The sequence below is a fragment of the Typopeltis vanoorti genome, chromosome 16 (genome assembly GCF_054136105.1).
Source record: "Typopeltis vanoorti isolate ZY-2024b chromosome 16, IOZ_Tvanoo_1.0, whole genome shotgun sequence".
NCBI lineage: Eukaryota > Metazoa > Arthropoda > Arachnida > Uropygi > Thelyphonidae > Typopeltis > Typopeltis vanoorti.
The window spans coordinates 61884298-61908645 of NC_143564.1; the positions used below are offsets into that span (position 1 = coordinate 61884298).

Here is a 24348-nt window from a genome sequence, read left to right on the forward strand (position 1 = left end):
TTTACTTTTAGTGCTGCCCAGAGAAAGACTTAAGTTCATTTCTAGTTGCTGACTAGAAGAACTTTTTCTAAGCCTTTGTCTGGTTCCCGAGTTACTCGATCTCTGGCATAGGCAAGCGGGGTTTTCTTCGAGAAATTTTTTTTTTTGTCCCATAAATTCAAGAAAATTGATCACAGAACCTACACTATTTCAGACAATAACATATTGTATTAAATTTAGGGACCACAAGTTGTCAGTACCTGTTTGCCAGTCTCTTCACTGGATGCTGCTAAAATTCGATATATGATAGTCTTGGGCCTCTTATCCCTGATTGGCTACCAGTGGAGGCTAAATTGTCCACTCAGTCTCCAAAAGTTAGGACTAAAACTGCCTGCCTACTCCCTATACAGGAATGAAAGGTATTAGCAGATAGTGGATGAACCAGATATAGTTCCTGTGACTTTTAATAGATTTATATCAGTTTGTTCAGAGGAAAGACTGTTGTAAGATTAAGGCACTGTGCATAATAGGAAAGGAGAAGAGGTGGGATGAATGCAGAATCTTTGGTAGAATAAAGAAAAGGGACAGTTTTACTGACTGAGTGTGAAGTTGGAGTTATAGTGTATTTCTTTAGAAGTTTTAACAGTACAATCTTGAAGAATCTTTGATATATGGAATGTTGAGCTAATTTTGAACTTGTCTTGGAGATAAAGAAAAAACAAATCTCTGTAATGAAGTATAGAAAAGCACTAATGTTAGGGTTTAACCTAGCATTAATACTTTTTTTTCTTTCATCTCCAAGAAATTAGTTTTATCCAGTCCTCCACTATGATGAACTATTCCTTTGGTCTGTATAGATTCAGTACAAATGACACTTAACATCAAAAGCTAGTTGTAGCTGTTATTGACAAACTCTGTGTACATTTGTTATCTTACTGAAAAGAATTGTATTCTCTTATTGCAGGAAAATGGTTGCAACTACACAGAATGCAAATTTTGTGGCCTGAATAATGTTGGTTCACTCAGAAATCATTTCAGTCTCCTATGCCAAATGCTGAATATGCAGAAAGAATCAACAGCATTTTAACAGGGAGGAATATAGTCAGATGTCATTTGGGGAAAATGTCTGTATGTACTGTTATACATTGGTAAGCATTCCTAAGTCAGACTGTTCATTGAACAGTTTCTTAGCAGCTGCTTGTGTGTTTACACAAGCAGCTGCTAAGAAACTTAATCCAGTTTCAAGCAACTGCTAAGAAACTGAATTAAGGGATAATAGTAGCCAGTTCAGAGGAACAGCATCCATAAAAGTACGTATGAAAGAGCCATAAGGCAGAAGCAGAATGTCTGTGAAAAATGTTTATATAACTTCCTTATAGTCAACTTTTACTGTAATAACAGACTTGTAGGATCAGAAAAAAAATTAAAATAGGATGTTTGCAGTACTAAACTTCTTTTGTAGTAGCACTGATGCTATAGGTCTTTATCTGATACTTTTTGGTAGTTTGTTTTAATGAATGATATTTATTATAACAATGTAATGCGTGCAGGAGTCAGAAAGCTGCTGTTGTGTTTACTGTACTGAAGTGAGTTCATTTAACTTTTGCAACTCTACAGTAGTAAAGGATTTCTGCAGGTTGACCACTGTGTTATACACAGAACTGTACCTGACAGTAACTAATCAGGTTTCCTGACCAACAAGTAAATAGTGATGCCATTTACTCTGCCACATAATCCCTGGAGGGATTCCACTCATTATATTGTGGTATGTAGAAAGAGAAGGGCTCTTCCAAGAAAATGTGCAGATAGGAGACATTCTACATTGAAAAATGATGTAGATAGGCTTTGGAGTTTTCATCTGCATTTCCCATACTCTGTTTAACCTATCTTCCCTATTATTCATGTAAGGCAAAACATAGAAATAGTTATTTTGCAAATCAGAAAAAATTATCCTATAGAAAAAAAAAAAAAAAAAAATCAGCAAAAACCATCCACTCCCCTCTCCCCCTAAAAAATCCCATTAGCAACAAAACTACTACCTAACAAACCAAAACACATTGATAATACATGCAAAAAAAAAAAGGTTTCCACATACCAACATAAATTATGTGCATTATCAAACCTGACTTGTTATTTGTCATGGAATCTCAACTGGTGATCTCACTAACTGTTGTCTGCCTTAGCTATCCAAATGACACTGCATGATTTCTTCTATCAGAAGGACAACATGACTATATTCAACAGATCAGAAATGCCATGTCACTGACAAACCTAGAAACACCTGTTGATCTGCTCTGGTTCAAAATTTTCTTTCTGCATTTTGTAGCACTCATTAATTGCTACTATTGCAGCTATTGCAAGTTACAGTATAGAGTATGAAGCTGTAGTCTTAGTCTTAAGCCACTTGTGATATGTGAATATTTTAATTAGGCTGCTTATTGCTGTTCAAATTCAGGTAACCACTTTGACCTTTTTGATTATTAATCTCTGAAGGCTGATTTTCTGTTTTTTGTTGTCAAAATATCTATACTGTGTTGTTGTTTTCCTTGGAGATTTTGATGTTCATAACTCAAACTAGCTTCCCTTTGGATGGATGAAGGCAGAGGCATTTGCTGCTAGCAGTAATCTAAAATAAATTATCTATTAATCTACCACAAGAACACCAGGTAATCCTCAACATCCTGTAGTTTTCTTAACCAGCTCTTCTTCCAAATGCACTGTAGATGTTGGTTTTTCTTATTTATAACTCAATCCATAACATCATCCAAGTTTCTTTAAGTATGGAACAGTCTTCACCGATTCTCAGTGTTGTACTCTTTGCCATTACAGTGATGTCAAATGAGATTCCATGAATTCTACTTCTTTTCATTATCTGATTGCCATTTCCATTCTTCTGACTGAAGCATCTACTTTGACTGAATAACAGAAATTATTCCAGTTGGAATGAAGGCTTTCATCCTTCTTTCCTATTCCATCAAAATCTCAGACCATCATTCATGCCTTGTTTTCCCAAGTGTGGAAGTAGGCAGCCTAATTAAAAAATTCACGTATCACAAGTGGCTTAAGACTAAGACTCCAGCTTCATACTCTATACTGTAACTTGCAATAGCTGGAAAAAAAAAAGTACAAATCTAGATCAGAATTTGAAAGAGCTGAATGCAGAAAACATATTTGCCATTCAAACAGCAATGGGTGCAGCTTCTGCCTTTCCATTCCTCACTTCTCACACATCCAAATGCTACCATTACAACCTCACTCAAATATAAGGTAGATGCATTTTTTTCTCCTCTAATTCCTGCATTAATAAGCAGCAAATTTCTTCACAATACAGCTCATTGAATTTCTCATCTAGTCTTTCATCACAAAGAAATTAGAAGAATTCTGAATAGTTTGGACACCAATAATTATGTAGTCCTGAAGGTATACCCCCATTTGTGCTAAAATCCTGTGTTCCAGAATTAGCACTCAGCATTCCTACTTGTATGGCATCTATACAATCATGAAACAAGCCTCTATTCAACCCGTTCCATAAACAGGTGATAAAAATTATCCCAAACTGTCATCTCGTTGTTCTCATTTTAGTTCACTAAACATCATGGAGTAGGTCATTAACAATCAAACTTCCTCACTTGGAGATTCACAAGCTAATAAGTGATCCAAAGTATAGATTCCCCCACTCTTGATGAACAGCACATCTCCAATTCATTGCATCCCACCTTTGGACACTGGTCATGTAAAGGTTTGAGAAACTTAGATGATCACTGTTATTTTTTCCCAATCCATTTGATCATATGGTGCAGGGACCTACTCAGTAAATTACTGTCACACCCTTTTCAAGCAGGTTGTTAGCTTCCTTTCTGGTTGTTTGTTCACTAGATATGCTAGATGGCATCCTGTCCTCATTTTCCCCCATCAGTGCTGGTATACTCTAAATTCTGTTCTTCATCTATTCTATTCTGTACATAAATGACTTTTCCTCACAGACCACAAATCTTATCCATAGTTTTGCTTAGAATGGTACAGTATGCAGCATTCTCTTATTTATGTGAGAAACCTTGCAGTATGCAAATGATTCAAACTTCAGGATCATCTATAATTATTTTAAACTCTGGTATCCTTTCCATCCTCAAGTGGAATGAGGTGCTCCAAAACAGTTCTCCTTTTCTCCTTTGCCTTGCATAATAGTCAGAGCTTGAGTTAAGATCAGATTTCTCCTCTTGTGTTGACTTGGGCTATAGCCTTTTCTTGCAAAAAGACATATCCATAGCCTTTTCAGCCTCCAAAAAAACTAGGCATTATTTTCCACTCAAAAAACCACATCTCATTTACAATTTTGCTCTACACAAATCACCTCAACCTACAGAACATCAACTACCACTGCTCTCAGTTATGATCTCAAAGCCATCCTTCAATGGGGTTCAGATAACCTCATCAATTTCAATGCTAGTAAAACCCAGTTCTATTCTGTCTTATTTCTCACAAAAAAAACCCATTTTCTCCAAGTATTATTTTTGACAACACTCAGATTTCCAGACAAGATGAGATTTCTCTTCTTGGAATTACCTTGACACCAACAAGGAGAAAAATAATGATTAAGTGATGATTTTTTTTTTTTTTTGTCTGGAGGACATCTTTATGACATCTTAATTATTATTATTATTTTTTAATATGTGAATTCTGCTCAGAGAAGGTTGTAAAACCTATCACATATTAGTACTGTAGATGGATTAAAGGTTAGATAATCTGGAAATCCAGGATAGTGGTCTCACAGGATGATGAAATTCATCTCCCACTTAAAGACATTCACAAACATCCACAGTTATGGCAGAATTCAGACCTGTGGCTTGACCTGTTGGTTGATAGTGGACAAATATCCACTTAGCCAACTAGGCTGGCTGTGTATATACAGTATATAATAATGTTATATTTTTACATGTAGTTTTAAAACTTTATTGGATGTGGTTTTCCTTCTTTAATGTTCAGTGTTTTTTAATATGCAAAAAATGTTTTTGTTTTTATTGTAACAATTTATATTGGTATATATTATAGTACAAATATATATTTGGTTTCTCTAACAGGAACAAGTAGCTCAAGTTCAAGAAGTAGGAGAAGATCTTGAACAAGTGGAAGTTCTTCAGAAGAAATTTGATGATTTTATGGGAGATCTTCAGGCTAATGAAGTTAGACTTGCAGAAATGAATGAAATTGCTACACAACTTGTCAGTCTTGGGCAAACTGAAGCTGCTGTAAAGATCCAGACTCAAATTGAAGTATGCTTATATCTCTTAATTACCTGAATATTTTTATTTCTCTTTTATCATGATTTTGCTTGAGAATAATTTTTTTTTAGACTGTGCATCAGTGCGAGAATCACAATGATGATGTTGCTTTCCATGCTGTGATTTTGTACAACAATCAATATAATAAATAGAAGCAAACAGTCACAAATGTATTTTTTGAAGGATTAAGTTAAGAAGGATTAGATTTTACACTGAAGAGAATTGAAACACATGTAATGAAATGTTTTCATCCTTTTAATTAAATATTTCTATTTGTAGAGGGAGGAATAGCTTAATGTTGTGCAAGTATAGTTACTTTCTAGCAAAAAAAATAATAAATAAATAAACATAATAAAAAATTTTAAAAAATGTTAAAAAGTAACCACAATTATTTTTATACAAAAATTGATTTGAAAACTTACTTACATTAGGTTCTCTTCTCTCATCTCTACATCTAAAGTTATGTGTTAAAAATATTATCATTTTAGCTTGTGTTTTCATGGGAATAAACCAATGGTAAACAAGAAATTACTAATAGTGAAACTAATAAGAATAGCATTGATTTTTTTTTCCCCTCCAAGAAAAGCATCATAAGTGCTCTTTTTTTTATATTTTTATTTTATTTATTTATTTTTTTTTTTTTTGAGGAGTGTTGACTAATGAATGGAAGAAACTGGTTTTTAATGGGGACACTTTCATATTTGCTTTAATGTAAGCTGTGATGTTTTGTCTTTAGTATCTAAACTAAGCCACCATCACCATTTGTAATTCAGAAAAGCTAACTTTGCATTAAATGGCAGTCTACTGAATGCATAACTTTTGCCAGCCTTGAACTGATCTAATAATTGCACTTTAGTAGCAGACACATCACCATTCTTTTCCCCCACTTATTGGGCTCACTATTGTTAGCCATGTTTTTATTACATATTTAAAAACTAAAAGGGCCAAAAAATAATAATAATAAATAAAATAAAGTTTATGGTGAGAGTTGCACATGTAGCATTTCAACCATAAACTAAGGAGGCTGTATATGAGAAGGCAATCTTTATTATTATCATGCAACACCTCCAAGGAGTAAGGACTCATTGTAGGAGGGCATTCTACTCTACTCTACTCTGCTACACACATCTCAGAGTCTCCCCTACTATTTAATTCTCCAGCTACACACAGGACATTGCTACTATCAACAGTATCTACTGCCCACCACTACCAGCAGTAAATTGCATATGTTCTCATGGCCAATTTGCCTATATGCAGGATGAAAAACCTAAATTTCCAGGAGGAAAAGCCCTGCTACCTCTGTATTTTGTGCAAGTATTGCGCAAATGGCAACCATATTTCTTGTCACTCAGCTTCAGTTCATATTACCTTCTCTCCTGCAAATCATATTGAGGCTAGTAGACCCTGCAGTCTGCAAAATCAGGATATCAGAAAATTACCTGTGAATAAGCAAATTGGTAAGTGGCAAAGGAACTAGTAAATACAACTATATTTATCACTATGTAATTACACCAAGTTCATATAATGTCTGTCAATTGTTCTAGATCAAAAATATTTTTATTTTGTTAATGTAACTGTGTACATGTATTTTTTAGTAGTCATCTTGTGACTTGCAATAGCATTTTTGATTCTGTGTAGAGCTGTGTCATGACTCTTTCAGCTTACTCTGTGCAGTAATATGAAGCTTCCTACGTGCTTCCTTCTAAAACAAGAATATAATTTCTTGTCTTGTTATAATTTAATTAAATAATTTACTCTGTGCAGTACATGTGTGTAACTTGGAATTTTTTTTTCACTTGGTTAGACTATAATAAATTTAGTTTAATCCTTTATCCAAGTGTAAGCAAACAAAGTTTGCACCTGAAAATATCTTCAGGACCGAGGTAAGGTAGTGCAACACCAGGCAACTCTGAGCAAAGGTGGACCAAGCTCTCATCACTCCTTGCAGACATCTATACTGCTATGCATTAAGGGAAGGGCCACTACCCAGACCGGCTTCAACCTTTATTGAGGTGTATTTAAGTAAAGACCTCTCTAAAAATTAGACAATCCCGAATGATTGCCCAACTCAGCTTTGTTCCACTCAGTGACAGGTTCACCCTGTCACCACGACGAACTTCTCAGCGTTGGCTCTACCCAGTGGCAGGCTCACCCCACCACCACCAGACACAGCCATAATCTCAGCGGTGGCTCTACTCAGAGACAGGCAAAAACCTACCCCAAGCAGAGCCTCTCATATATATCCAGCATGGGAGGCAGACTCACACATGGAGATACTAAGGCAGAAGCAATAGGAGAGGTCATATTTACCTATAGGAGTTGCCAACAGGTGTATCACCTTATTATTGAATTACTCTGGTTTAAATCTTTAACTTAATAACAATCCAGTTAGAACTGAAGCATCAAATTATAAACCAATAAATCATGGCATGTGACAAGGCTGTCCCTCATCAGTACCACTTTTATAATATATCACTGCCATGATATATTATAGCCATGGTATATTATATTGTCAGACATTGAAGACTCACAGTTCGTGAAATTATCCCATTATTATGATTGCCATCCTGACACTTATGCGCAGATAATGATGTACTCCTGACTGATAATGAAGATGAGTTGTAATATTCTGTACACCATTTAAATTTCATTGTTGAAAAATTTAATATAGAAATATCAAGTAAAAATCAAAATTAGGCTTGCAAGGAAAGGAACATATTTGAAGTAAAAGATATCTTAGGAATACAATTCTTAAGTAAGTCACTTTTCTTTAACTATTGAAAATGATTAATAATAAAATCCAAAACAACAGAGATTAATTAATCAAGATTTTAATCCAAGAAAATTACAAAAGTACACCAGAATTAAAGCATATCGACATTGGCAAAATCAGTATTTACATATGCTCCAAGATGAACAAGGCTTCCATTAGTTGAAATGAAATTCATGAGAAACTGCAGGATATGTATTACTGGACTGGAGAAACCAGTTATGTAATGAATAAACTAAATGTGATACCAATAATACAATACATAATAATACATTCTGCAAGACAAAAATGGTTACAGCATGTAATCAGAATGGACAGAACCATGATATACAGATTCTTTGGTATATCTCTATATAAAGATTGTCAGGATGACTAACCAAGAGATAGCTAGACTGTAATAGGCATACTGCTGAATAGGATGATGATGGTGAGAGCAAGGATATTACCATTATTCAATTTGACATTTTTGTCTCATTGTTAATAATAATTTGGAAGAATTAGATCTCCATCAGCTTTCTTCTAAAACTCACTTGCTGATATTTTAACTTACTGAAGAGATTCCAAAAAAAAAAAAAAAAAAACTGGGAATGATCAAAACTAGTGGATCACCTCATCAGCATTTGAAACAGTTTGTTCCTACATTCTTAGGAAAAAATTACAACAGCATTGCTTTGCTTGAGTATAGCAATGCAGTTTTTTTTTATTTTTTGCTATAAATGCTATATAATATCGTATATCAAGAAATGCTATGTTAGAAAATTTGCACTGCAAATGTATAAGATTTAACTATGTCAATGAAGCTCATAGGCTTCATGAATAATAATTGTACAGTTCTGAGAATTATTTATGAAAAAAAAATGATTTAGAGAATTGCTGATACATTGCTCTGTTTGTTGGCTTTCAGAAGGATACTAAATTGTATGTTTCTGTCACTTAATAAATGGAGTTGTATATTCCTGAAGTTTCCAGTTGAATGTACACTACTTATTATTGATAAAACTGCTTTGTGATTTACATTTCATAACAGACATATAAACGAAATACCTCGCTGAATTTGATGATTTTTAAGACACGAGGACACATTTTCTGATAATTTGAATAAAATGTATTATTTGAATGAATGAAGGTATACTGAATGAATGGTAGACTGTTTGTCAATTTCGAACCTAGCTGACCAAATTGTATTTCATGTTAGCTTGTACCAGAAATATGATGGTATAACATAATGAAATTTCATGCTGACTGGAGTGTTGTCAAGATAAAAAATAACCTGTTTATTTTATCAGAGAATCAAGTTGAACAGTGAAAATATAGCTATTATGAATGAACACACTGTGTCAGAAGAATTGAAGAAAGGCACCATCAGCATAAGAAGTATCAACAGAAAAGAAGTTGACCTGTTAGAAAAACTAGATAAGCACCATATGAACATACTGTAGACTGAAACAGGATCCTAGTAAAGAAATAAATAAAAGTTGATGGATCTTGAATATCCTCATTATGTATTATTATTATAGGCTGTTATATTTGGGCAGTAGTGATTGAGGGAAAGAAAGGAAGGAGTAGCCATAGTGTTTAAGGGTCAAAGGGGGTGCTTAAGGGTCAAAGCTGTATAACTGAGAGGAGACCTCCACATAGCCTTTAAAGGAATGCGGAGAACCGACCAGGGCTTCTGACCTAATGTCCAATCCTCACCTTCTCGTGGTGCACCCTGTTGGGTATCTACTTTGATACTGAACGAACGAGGATGGGCTGGCAATTTGGGATTTAGCCGACCAAATTGTATTCTTATTGGTTAAACCAAAATAGAAAATGATGGTACAACATGACAAAATTTCATGCCGGCTGGGGTGTCGCCCGGTTAAACAAGGCCCCCGTTGTTTTCGCCAGGGAACCAGGGCGAACAGCGAAAAGTCAGCTACTGGAACAAATCTGAAAACAAACCCCAACTCAACATCACCAGAGTTAAAGATCGGTACTATCAACGTAAGAAGCCTGAATGGCAAAGAAATGGAGCTAGCTGAGGAATTAGATAAGTACCAGATCGACATAATAGGGGTGACTGAAACAAAAAAGACCAAAACTGGTGAGATCTTTCTGAGCAATAAATACAAAATGTTATATTCAGGCAATGCCAATCAAGGAAAAGAAGGAGTAGCCATAGTATTCAACACAAAATACGAGGCTAATCTTCTTGAATGGCAGTCAGTCTCAAGTAGAGTAATGTGGGCAAATATGAGAATGGGGAACTGGACAATGAGACTTATTTGTGCCTATGGTCCCACAGAAGGTTCTACTAAGGTAGAAGTGGAGGAATTTTTTGAGGCTTTAGAAAAAGCAACTGACACAATGAAAAAGGAAAAGTTGGTCCTTGTTGGGGATCTAAATAGTAGAGTAGGAAATGATTGTGAGACATACAAAAATATTTTGGGAAAATTTGGAGAAAAGAGCAAAGCTAATAATAATGGCAAATATCTGTTGGATTTCTGCTCAGGACATGGACTGGTTATTACTAACACCATGTTCCAACATAAAAATGTGCACAAATTCACATGGAGAGAAGAGGCTAGGAATAAGAAAAGTCTCATTGACTATGTTATTGTTGATAGTGATGTTTTCTCCCTGGTGCAGGACACCAGAGTGTACAGAGGATTTGAAATTGGAAGTGATCACTATTTAGTCTTGAGCAGGATAAAATTGAATTTCATATCGAAAAGAATAACATGTAAGAAAGTTTTAAAGCGAATAAAAGTTGAGCAGCTCTCGGATGTAAACTGTAGACTAAAATACAGAAATATTATTGAAAAGAAAATGAAAGAGTTTGAGAACAGGAATCAAACCTTGGAGATTCAGTGGCAAACTCTGAAGGAAACATTGATTGATTCTGCCAGAGAGGCATGTGGTGAGGTTGTGTGCAAAGATAAAAAAATCAGAACTCCCTGGTGGACACAGGAAGTTAAAGAGGCATTGAAGGAAAAGAAGAAAGCATATCAAAAGTTCCTGGCAAATAAGTCAGCTTTTACTCTTATATAATACAGAGACAAATGTAAGAAAGCTAAACAGTGTGTAAAACTAGCTAAACAAAAGTCATGGGAGGACTTTGGCAAGAATATAGAAAATAAATATCAAGAAGGTGGCAAAATATTCTGGAGGTTGTTGAAGAAGCTTAGGAATGGAGGAAAGAGTGCTGTAAAAGGAATTAGAGATGATAAAGGTGAAATGAAAACAGGAGAAAAAGATATCCTTGAAGTATGGAGTAATTACTTTGAAAAACTGCTAAATGAAACAAGCAGTGATGACAGCACAGTGATAAACAACACTGACCAGTGCTGTTCATGCAGTCAGGAATACATATCCATACTTGAAGTAGAAAAAGCCATCAAAGGCTTGAAATGTGGAAAGGCAGCAGGAGTAGATGATATTCGACCAGAAATGCTGAAGTATGGTGGTATAAGAGTCTTACAGTGGCTGCACTGCATAGTTCAGAAAGCCTGGACAGAGGGACGAATTCCCGATGATTGGAGTAGAGCTCTCATAGTACCCATATATAAAAAGGGAAATAAAACTGAATGTGAGAATTACAGAGGTATTTCCCTACTGAGTGTTCCTGGCAAGATCTATGCAAGTATATTTGAGAAACGGTTGAGAAGAATTGTGGAAGAAAAGCTTGGTGAAGAACAAGCTGGATTCAGGCCAAATAGAGGCTGTCAGGATCAGATCTTCACTTTACGACAAATAGTCGAGAAAGCATGGGAATATAACAAAGATCTGTATTTAAGTTTTGTCGATTTGGAAAAGGCATATGACAAGGTGCCAAGAGAGAAGCTATTCAATACGCTGCAGTTATATGGTGTCAATGGGGCATTATATTTAAGTTTTGTCGATTTGGAAAAGGCATATGACAAGGTGCCAAGAGAGAAGCTATTCAATACGCTGCAGTTATATGGTGTCAATGGGGCATTATATCAAGCAATACTTAGTCTTTATTTGAGTTGTGAGTCAGCAGTTAGAATTGAAGGAAGTACAGGAAGATGGTTTAATGTTAAATCTGGTGTGAGACAAGGATGTACATTATCCCCTCTGTTATTCATTATCTATATGGATCACATTATGAAGGAATGTGGTATTAAACCTGATATCAAAATTGGAGATGTTAATGTCAGCTCTTTGCTTTATGCGGATGATGTTATACTTCTAAATAAATCCGCTACAAGTCTGCAAGATTCTCTGACTAAATTGAATAGCTGTTGTAATAGATATGGTATGAAGGTCAGCAATAAAAAGACAAAGACAATGAAAATAGGCAGAATCATTGAAAATGTCAACTGTGTTGTGAATGGAGAACCTGTGGAACAAGTAAAACATTTCAGCTACTTAGGCACAATTTTTACTGAAGATGGTAAACTAAATATAGAAATAGACAACAGAATCAGCAAAGCTGGTATGGCGGGAAGTCAATTGAATAAATTCATATGGAATAAGAAAGAAATTAGTCGGAACACTAAATTAGCTGTATACAAGACTGTGTTCAAACCAATTTTAACTTATGGATCTGAGAGCTGGGTCAGAAGTAAAACACTTGACCAAAGACTAGAGACTGCAGATATGAGAGTCCTGAGAAAGATTAGAGGCGTGAACAGATGGCATCAATGGCAATATCATATTAAAAATGAGGATATTAGGAAAGAACTTGACATTGTCAGCATCCAGGAATGCGTTAGCAGAGCTAATCTCAGATGGTATGGTCACTTAAATAGAATGGGAGATGAAAGATTAGCAAAACAAGTGTTCTCTGCCAGGTTGGCAGGAAAACGACCCAGAGGAAGACCAAGATATAGGTGGATTGATACGGTACAAAGTGCCTTAGACGATAGAAATATAAGATCTGATAATGTTGGAGTCTTGACAAGTAACAGACTGATTTGGAGGAAAATTGTAGATAGGAAGTTAGTATTGATGTAATTTTTTCATGTAGTACTGTCATATCCTGTACACCCCTTGAGGGTACATGGCAGGAATTTGATGATGATGATGATGATGAGCCATAGTGTTCAACACCAAACATAAAGATAATCTTCTGAAATAGCAAGTGGTATCAAGTACAGCATGGGCAAAACATCAAAATGGGAAATTGGACAATGGGACTTATTTGTACCTCACAGGAGGTTCTAGTGTACTAAGGAAGAAGTGGAGGAATATTTCTTCAGTAGAAAAGGCAGCTGGCATAAAGAAAATGCTAAAGCTAGTCCTTGTTGTGGGATCTAAACAGCAGGTAGATAATGAATTCTTCTTCTTTTCTGTTCCATCATCTATGTGTGGATGATGAGGCTGAATGAACTCTTTCCACTTCTATCTGTCCCTGGAGAGTCCAAACAATTCTGTCCAGTTTGATATCACTTGTTGTGATTTGGTTTTTCAGATCCTCTTTTATTTTGTCTATCCATCTAATTCTGGGCTGCCCTTTGGATCTTTTACCTTCCATCGTTGTATAGAGAGCTTTAGATAGTAATCTTTCTGTTCCCATTCTGGTCACATGGCCAAACCATCAGTCTTCTTTCTTGAATTTTGTCTAGTATTGTTATTTCTGGTTTTAGTCGTTTCCTTATGTCTTCGTTTCTTAGTCTATCCAGCAGAGATACTCCAAGTAATCTTCTTAGCCAACCCATTTCAGTAGGTAATAATTTTTTCTCTTCAGCCTTTTTGAGATTCCAGCATTCACTTCCATAGAGAAATATTGGGAGGACCATTGTCTCATTTTTTTTATTCTTCCATATTTTATTTAGTCATCCAAAAGTTTGGGATGCTTGACTGATTCATCTGTTTATGTCTTTTGTAATTTCACTGTTGTACTCAATTACTCGTCCAAGACAGGTGAAATTTTTTACTTGCTCTAAATAATCAATAGATAATGAATCCAAGACATAAATGTTTTGGGAAAAAATTGGAGAAAAGATAAAACCAATGGCAATGTTAAGTGGCTGCTGAATTTTTTTTTAAATTTTTTATTCAGAATGTAGACATTTAAGTTTAACTGTTTGCTTACTAGTTTGAAGGCGATGGACAATCAGAAAAGAAACCTTTTACTTCATCCTGCCTTTTCTCTCCTCAAGTGAGTAGCTCTTGATCACCATATTTCTCATAGCCTTGGTTGCTTCAGCCATAATTCCAAAACAACCACTACAGCTGCCCTTAGTGATGTGCAAACTTATATTAGAATTAAACAACTTACCATTATGTGGGAAGTTTTCGGTATTGAGACCACATTATATGTAATTAAAGAGTTTAATAAAAACAAGCAATTAAAACCTGACAAGTTTCATAAGTCGTAAGACATCATCAAGGGTACTGGTACCTAAAAGTTTTACACAATGAAAGCCTAACAATTAATTACACTTATTAGATGTTTTTGATAACTTCACAACTGTAACATATAATTGATAAACCACAATACAAATGGTAAATTTGTTACAATGTGTTGGAACATTGCTATTTGTTGCTATCAAAGGTTGTTGCCACAAGAGCAATGAGTCTCATAGATGCCTGGTTTTTTCATGGGGTGATGTGGTGGTTTTGGTGGATGCAGAAATCTTGATGTTTTTTGTAAAGGTATAAAAGCCACTTTTACGTTGTACTCAATGCAGCTACTTTGTCTGTGACATTCTTGATGTAAGCCCAGACAGGAAGGTTGGGAGAGATCTGCATGTCTGAATATGTAAAAGATCTCGAAAAAAGAAGAGAGCATAAATCAGGCCTCGCATTCCACACAATCACTACTGGCCATCACATACTTTGGCAACAAACAAAAATGTCATATAACTGTTTTACAAAAAAAATTAAAGAAGCCTTGCAAATGCTTAGGACCTCTATACAGTGCAGTAAAAATCAAGGCTTAATTTTACATCAAGTATGGTCTGCTTTCATCAACCTATGATATAACACGTGTAATACTGCAGAACGTGATAGCAACAACTAATAATGTTCCAACATGTGTGTAGTAACGAATTTACCATTTGTATTCTGGTTTATCAATTATATGTTACAGTTGTGAAGTTATCAAAAACATCTAATATGTGTAATTAATTGTTAATAAGCTTTTGTTGTGCACAACTTTTAGGTACCAGTACCCCTGAAGATGGAAGTCTTACAATTTATGAAACTTGTTGGGTTTTAATTGCTTATTTTTATTAAATTTTTTAATTGCATAATAATGTGGTCTTAATACCAAAACTTCCTACAGAACTACTAAACCACAGAAACTTATTTGCAACTTATCATTATTTTTAATAAGCAATCAAGTCTTCCTTTTTCTTGACCATGTTGTCTCTACTTGAAAGAGAGATACATATTCTTTCACATGCCACCAGTCAGCTTTTTTAAACTGTCCTCATATGTTAGTTTGCCTGTTTGCCTCACTGTAGTGATGCTTTAGAAGTCAAATGTCATTAATTTTTATTCAAATTTAATTACATTCTTTTTGAAATAATATAATGTTATTCTGCATTATTAATTTTGTAAATTACAAAAGCAATTTACACATCTTACTTGACTTCTTATTCCAAGCTTTTCTGTACTTGGAATAGTGTGCTATCTTGCAAGTTCTAAGTTTTGCTTCATAAACCTTACTATTTTGCAAAGGACTACTTAACATCTTAAAAATTATTTGGTGCTCTATCATTTGCTTTCTGTTTATCCTACATGGTGATATGTCATCATTGCTGATTGTTTATTGCAATTACCTGAATATTTTGTTTATAAAATATGGTCATGATTCTAAAGTGATTATTTGAATTTCAGCTAAAAATAGAAAAATAATCAGTATATGTCTTTAAATACATTAAAGATTTATATCAGGTCTTTAAATTGAATCAACTTTGAGCCTTTGATAATATATTAATATGGTTAGCTTTTGTATTTTCCATTAAGAACTAAGTTTTAATTAATTTTTAGAGGATATTCAACTTTGTACTTTAAATGCTTGTATTTATTTAACTCTTATAGGATCTTAATTCAAAATGGCAGAATTTACAGCATGTAACATCAGAAAGAGCAACTCAGCTTGGTTCAGCACATGAGGTGCAACGGTTTCATCGTGATGTTGATGAGACAAAGGATTGGATACAAGAAAAAGATGAAGCACTTAATACTGATGATTATGGTCAAGATCTCAGAAGCGTCCAGACTCTACAAAGAAAACATGAAGGACTAGAAAGAGATCTTGCTGCCCTTGGTGATAGGGTAAGTTGACACGTAATATTTCCATTACGATATGATTTTTTTTTAATGTCTTTAATATGTCTTAACATGTAAACAATAAGCTTTGCATTTTAGGGGCTAAGATTGTCTTCATTTCATTTCTAGCCTCATTGCAATATATATTCAACTATGAATATCTCTTGCTTTCTCTCATTTTTAGAGTAGTTTAATCTAAGTGATAGTTCCCATTCAATATTATGAAACAAAGCCTCTTAATAGTAAATAAGACCAGATGAAACTCAGAGCATTCTGATGTCTTTATGTAAAGTACGGATAAGTTTTTGAAAGGATACAAAATTAGTCCTTTAGATGGATTAATGAAGATACTACCAGAAGAGTAATGATTAAGAAAAGGAAGAAGTAGCTATAATATTCAACACTAAAATAATGTTCTTGAATGGCAGACATTCATGGGCAAAGCATCATGAATGGCAAAATGGGGAATTGGGGTGATGAGACTTACTGTGCCTATCATCTCCACAGAGGAAGTTTTTAAGTCATTAGATGAGAATGTGGCTGTCATAAAAAAAAAAAAAAAAGTTGGTCCTCTTTGATATAAGAAGCTAGACATTTATTAAAAAACAAAAAGAAAGAAAGAAAAATTTCTAGCAAGTAAATCAGCATATACTCTTAGAAAATAGAGAAAAATGTAACAGAGCAAAGCAGAGTGTGAAAGTAGCTAAACAAAAGTCATTGGAGAAACTTGGTAAGAATACAGAAGGTAAATATCAGGAAGGTGGTAAAATGTTCTGGTGGCTGTTGGAAAAGTTTAGAAATGGAGCAAAGAGTAATGCAGAAGGAATCAAAGATCATTGCCATAGTATCCCATAATGCATTCCATAATATCCTTCAGTTGCCTCAGTATCCCAAAATGCAAAGCATACTTCCTTTTTTAAGTGTATACTGCTATGAATTATGGGATACTAAGACAATTGATGTGAAGTCAGCAGCTTCTGTATACAAGTAGCCTAGTTGTGACGATGTGCAAACTTTTCATGTGCAAACTTTGTTTGTTTGCTTACATTTGGACAAGGAATTAAACAAGAATATAATTTCTTGTCAAATATAATTTACTTTTTAACCAAGTGAAAGATATTTTCTATAACGATTGGAAAGAGGAAATAAAAGGAGAGAAGGAAAATATATTTATGATTCGCACCCACAGAAGTTGTAAACCTATAGCAGTTTATTACTGTGGATGGACTGAGGTGATTTATTACTTTATTTATTTATTTTTTACATAATCTGGAAATGACCTGGAGATTGAGCACATAAAATCTGGCAATAGCACTAGAGGATTTGTCCATAACCAAGGTGGCCACTTTGTCTTCAAGCTAAGATTGATCATTGAGGTGGCTGAACATATCTGTCTGGGACCGGGATTTTTACTTCAGATGTGTATATGTGGAACTGCAGAGCTTGTGCCCATGACAGATGTTACGTAATTGTCTGGAGCATGCCAGCACAGGATGCTGCAAGAGAAAGAATAATGTTAGCAGTATATGTGAAATAAAGAATATTTGAAAGATGCAACATGATCCTACATACCCACAATCAGAAGAATAAATTAAGTGGAGTAAAATGGATGAGGAACAACATTAAACAAGAGCTGGAAGAAAAAAAAGCATGAAGGTAATATATGAGGAAAAAGTGATCAGCAAGCTCGTGAATAGTCCAAAGCAAATGTAATAAGAGTGATCAGCATGGCAAAATTATATCATGAGAAGAAATTAAATATGCAGGCCATTAGTAATCCTACAGCTTTGCTGTGTGGCAAGTAAAAGGAAAAATTGTTATGGATGGATAGCTTAAATGAATGCAGCTAGTGAGTTTCTGGAAGCAGCATGAATAGTTGAATTACTGTGTGGGTGTATTGTCCAGGTGAAGATAATGCAGTGACTGTTGGATGACAGGCTGGCCTGCTGGTTGGCTGAGTTATCATATTTACTTTCTAAACAACATGCTTGGATTTGAATCACCATGTGGACATGGATGTTTGTTATCTTTAGATGGGAGATGAATTTCATAATCTAGTGTGAGATCACTGTCCTGCTTATTGGATGCCTGAAATGACTTGAAAAAGATCCATGTTTGTTCTCTAGAGCTGGGTTTCCAGATTATGTAAAAATAATAGAAAAAAATCCTTAGCCCACTGTACTAATGTACTCTAGGCTTATAATTTTTCATGGGTGGGTGTCACATAAAAGGGAGAGAAAAAAAAAGATGAATTCTTGATATTACAAAATCTTAATGCGAATATGCCAGGGAATGGGATGGGATACTTGCCTGTGAATTATGAGAAGTGCAAATGAATTAGTAGCTTCTCTGACCAGACTAATTTAGTCTTCAGCACTGGTAGGGTTCAAGGGAAAGGGGTTATGAGGACAAGATAAGGAGGCTTCAATACAGGTACCAAATTATACACACTCAAGAGTGGTGGTTTAAATATTAGAAAACTTGGTTCAAGGCAGAATTTAGCAATGTGAAGATAGGAATATACTACTTTGGGAATCAGTTTTGTGAACGAAAGGTCTTGTGGTAGTAGTTTGCTTTGTACAATGAAATGATAATTGAGTTGAATAATGAAAATAGCTATTCCATGATATTGCTTCACTTTGTAAAGGGATTTGGCATGATACTATATGCAATCTTATTATCTAATTTGGAGCAAATGGGGATGGAGTGGAGTTGAATCAAGGCAAAGGCAGGTATTAGTGATGTGCCACAGGACTCTATACTTGGAACAGCCAAAGTACAGTGGGGATATCCAGTTGTTTGCTGATAATGTAAAACTGAAAAGGGCAGTAGTTAATAAAGGTGATGTAGAGATCCTGCAGATTGATTTAGATAGATTGACAATATGTGCTGTATCCCTTTGTCTAATATGGCAAAATTTGACATTATACATTTGTCTGAAATGTTTACAAAGTGTTTGTGCATAATACTGAACTATATCGACAGGAGGTTTAATTTTAGAAAACTCGTTTCAAAAGTAGGCTAAATAGCACAAAGAATCACAGATGCTGAAAAACACACTAATTAGTAAAGATAATGGAGGTTATTATGGACTGCAAGTGGAATACAGATTTGGTCACTCATTTTGTGGATGTGAGGGAGTATTGGAGAGGATTTTAGGGATGGATGATCAACTAGGTGGCAGGTCTGTGGAATTTTCCCTGTAAGGATAGATTGTGAGTTACAAAGTGTGGTTGATAGGCAAAAAAAGGGAGTATATGATAGAAACATATGAGTGAATAAAGCGATTTTTATAGGATAGATGAAGAAGAAATTTTTAAATACGTGATAGAGATTAGGGAAGGAGAACAAAATATTACTCGGAAGTTGTGTAAAAGTATGATTAGCAAAGATTACCAGAGATAGTTGTGGATGCAGTGAATGAGTTTAAGGAAAATTGTGATAGACATTGCGTGTGAGGCACAGTTAGAATGATCCTTCTACGTGGAATCTTCAGACATTCAGGAGATGTTATGCTAATAATAATAAAATACTGTAGATAAATGGAATTGAATTGACAAGTCGAGAGGATTGAAAGAAGAAAAACTCTCTGGAAGAAAGCAGAATATAAGAGAAAGAGGCCTGCAGAAGAAAAGTATAACAGTAAGTTTTGTTAAAAAAAAATCAGATTTGCTAATTAGCAAATCTGAATTTTTTTAAAATTCCATAACATATTAATAAATTAGAATTTGTTAATTCTCTTCAAGGTCATACATGTGTGTTTCTTGGTTTTTTACTGCATAAAATTAATTATTAAGACAAATTTATGCATGAATTGTAGTTTAGATGACTGAGATTCAGTGATTGGCAGTAGTTCCTGGGTTTTATTTTACATGCAAAAATGAATTATTGAAACTTATGCTCATACTTGCTGTACTAACAAACAGATATTTTTATTCCAGATATTCTAGAAGAAGAAGAGAGAGAGAGAGAGAGAAGATAAAAATAGAAGTCTGCCATCAAACTAGCAACTTCTTGTCTTCCCCTCAGTGCTCTCTAAAATAACTGTGCCAAGTTTATGGTACTGCCCCTAACACCTGACAATATAATGTTCCATGTTACAAAGCCATGATAGTAAACATATGTTATGATGAAAATACTATCAGAACTACTTTCATGCATTAGTTAGCAGAGAGCATAATCTGAAAACTGAAAACAATATTTGCATGATTAACAGGAATGCAAAATTAAAACAAGATAGTCCTCTTCATTTATAGAATTTTTGTTTTAATGGAAGTTTTCCTATATAATTTAGGAAAAAATTGAAATGGATACTATATGAATGTAATCAAATGTGAATGTAATCATAGTTTCTTTTGAAAATTTTCATTGATGCTATGATTGTTATATGAGAAACAAATTATCATCATCATCATCAAATTCCTGCCATGTACCCTAATGGGGTGTACAGGATAAGATAGTACTACATGAAAAATTTACATCATTACTAACTTCCTGTCTATAATTTTCCTCCATATCAACCTGTTACTTTTCAAGACTCCAACATCATTATCAGATCTTATATTTCTATCGTCGAAGGCATTTTGTACCGTAACAATCCACTTATATCTGGGTCGTTTTCCTGCCAACCTGGCAGAGAACACTTGTTTTGCTAATCCTTCCTCACCCATTTTGTTTAAGTGACCATACCTCCTAAGATTAGCTCTGCTAATGCATTCCTGGATGCTGACAATATCAAGTTCTTTCCTAATATCCTCGTTTTTAATATGATATTGCCATTGATGCCATCTGTTCATGCCACTGATCTTTCTCAGGACTGTCATATCTGCGGTCTCTAGTCTTTGGTCAAGTGTTTTACTTCTGACCCAGCTCTCAGATCCATAAGTTAAAACCGGTTCTTTCCTAATATCCTCATTGTTAATATGATATTGCCATTGATGCTATCTGTTCATGCCACTGATCTTTCTCAGGACTGTCATATCTGTGGTCTCTAGTCTTTGGTCAAGTGTTTTACTTCTGACCCAGCTCTCAGATCCATAAGTTAAAACCGGTTTGAACACTGTCTTGTCATCATCATCGTCATCATGCGTAGCAAGGATTTAGGCCTAGCATGGCCTGTTCCAGCCTTAGAAGTCATCGTTGAATCGTTTAAGAGGAAGTCCTGGTTTTTTTTTTTCCTAATGGCTTGTACTTTGAGGCTTGTTTTGGTAATCTTTCTGTTTTCATTCTTTGAATGTGTTCCATCCATTTATGTTTGTATTTTTTAATTTTTTCTATTACTGGTTCTTGGTTTAATTCTTTCATAATTTCTTCATTTCTTTTGTGATCAAATAGGGTATACTTCACAGTTTTTTCTCATAAACTTCATTTCTGCTGTTGTTAATCTTTGTTTGTCTTTTTGTTTTATTGTCCAGATTTTGCTTCCATACATTAAGACTGGTAGGGCTAATGTATTGTATACTTTTAATCTGGTTTGTTTTTGAACTAGGTTTGGTATAATATAGAGTTAATTATACCTGTTATTTTTAAATATTTTGCAGTTTTTACGTTTATATCTTTTTCATTTTCATATGTGATCATACATCCTAGGTAGTTAAAGAAATTCACCTGTTCTAAGATCTTGTTATCTATTACTATTTTAGTTCTTGCTGGATCTTGTCCTTTAAAGGCCATAGCTTTTGATTTTTCTGTTGATATTATCATACCATAATCTTTGGATATCTCATTTAGATCTAAAATAGCTTTCTGTAAGTTATCTTCAGAATTTGTAATTATTATTTAGTCGTTGGCAAAGAGGAGAGTGTTTAAGTTTACTGTAGGAGAAAGTTTAATTCCTTGATGTAAATTTTTATTCCATTTTATTATTATTTCATTTAAGTAGATATTAAAAAGAGTTGCTGAGAGGGGGCATCCCTGTCGGACCCCTTGGTTTATCCATCTCGTATATGATAGCTCGTGATTTAATTATATTTATTTAATCATATTTAATTTACCATCTTCACTAAAAATCGTGCCTAAGTAGCTGAAATGTTTTACTTGTTCCACAGGTTCTCCATTCACGACGCAGTTGACGTTTTCAACGATTCTGCCTATTTTCATTGTCTTTGTCTTTTTATTGCTGACCTTCATACCATATCTATTACAACAGTTATTGAATTTAGTCAAGGAATCTTGCAGACTTGTAGCGGATTTATTTAGAAGTATAACATCGTCTTCATAAAGCAAAGAGCTGACATTAACATTCTCAATTTTGATATCATGTTTAATACCACTTTCCTTCATAATGTGATCCATATAGATAATGAATAACATTAGATAATGTTATATATTATAATAACATGAGATCCATATAGATAATGCGAAACAAATTATCGAAATGCATTCCTAAAGAAATTTGACAACCATAAGAATATTTTAATCTTATTCATTCTTAGCAAAAAAAAAAAAAAAAAAAAAAAAAAACATTTATTTTTGTAATACTTGTGGAACTCTGTTTCATTACTTAGAATTTTACATTCTGAACTATTTCATGATGTTTTAGTGTAAATGAACTATATCTGAAATTAACTTTCACAGATACGGCAGCTAGATGAAACAGCTAGTCGATTAATGCAAACCCATCCAGAGGCAGCAGATACCATATATACAAAACAAAAAGAAATAAATGAAGAATGGACCCAACTTACTGCTAAAGCTGATGCTAGAAAGGAAAAGTTATTGGATTCATATGATTTACAGCGTTTCTTAGCAGATTACAGGTATTGTTATTATGATACTTAGCTTGTGTTAATTCACATTTATATGGTTTCTTTTTGCTTGAGAAATATGAGTGGTCATATGGTCACTTATATGTGTGAGGCACTGAGACAGATGTTTGTTTTTTCTCCAGATTTATGGATGTGAACAAGTATTTTGTTACATTTCCATATCATAGTCTATTGAGATAGAAAATGATGTATATATTTTTAGATTCTTGCAGGTGTTAACTCAACCCAATTATAGGTCCAATTAAAATTTGTCAAGCACAAAAGATCATAATCATGGAATATAAAAACACAAAATCTCCCCCCCCCCCCCAAAAAAAAAAGAAAGAGTTCACATTTAGTTTACCAGCAATAGCAATAGTGGAAAGAGCAGTCATTCAACAACCAAACACAAACTTTTTGATTGTCAGGCAATTTCAAGCAGTTTGGGCAAAGTTTAAAATGGGGAATATTGGACAATGAAACATATTTGTGCCTATTGGCCCACAGTAGGTTCTAAAAAGGAAGAGTGATGAAAGAAAGCAGTTGACATAAAAAAATGGGAAAACTAGTCCTTGTTGTATGTCTGAAACAGCAGAGTGGGTAATGAATCTCAGACAGAGAACTGTTTTGAGAAATTTGGAGAAAAGAGCAAGGCTCTTTTCTTTTATTAATAATGGTAGTTTCTTCCTGCTAGATTTCTCTTCAGGACATAAACTAGTCATCACTAACAAACTCTAACATGTGCACATCACTAACATGTTAGTGATGTGCACAAATTCACCTGAAGAAAAGACACAAAGAAAAAAAAAAGTCTTATTTGTTATTTTATTGTTGATAGTGATATCTTCATGCTGGTTTGTGATACCAGCGTATACAGAGATTTTGAAATTGGAAGTGATCATCACTTATCAAGTAACCAAAATGTTTTATTCATTAAAATAAACATCTTCACAATCTACAGTTCTTTCCCAATGAGATACAAGTTTGTAAATTCTGCTTTTATAAAACATGTAATAAACCAAGCAACCTCCACTTCAATCTCTGTTTTATTGCAAATCTGTCTATTTTGCATGTAATTGTTTACTGGCAAAAAAAAAGATGATAATCACTTGGAGAAATGTCAGGAGAATATGGAGGATTGAAGGAGTATCTCCCATCCTAAAGCAGAAATCTCACAGGTAAGTTTTGTAGATGAGGTTTTGCGATGTCCTATAAGAATAGCATTTTCTTCTGATTAACTAGTCCTGGCTGTTTCTGAAGTAATGCACATGCTTGCGTAATTGTTTGGCCTGCAGCAAGAAATTCGTAGTGGACATATGCACGGTAAAATTGATTAAATTAATAG

At 34.3% G+C, this 24348-nt stretch overlaps 1 protein-coding gene across 1 annotated transcript in view; it reads left to right on the forward strand.

Moving 5' to 3' along the window:
* alpha-Spec (alpha spectrin) overlaps positions 1-24348 on the forward strand; it is a 509808-nt gene that overhangs the window by 258348 nt on the left and 227112 nt on the right. The window contains exons 26-28 of the mRNA XM_090406229.1: positions 5058-5249; positions 16027-16263; positions 22834-23015. Of these exons, the coding sequence (XP_090262355.1) occupies positions 5058-5249; positions 16027-16263; positions 22834-23015 (611 nt within the window). The remainder of the gene's footprint in view (positions 1-5057; positions 5250-16026; positions 16264-22833; positions 23016-24348) is intronic.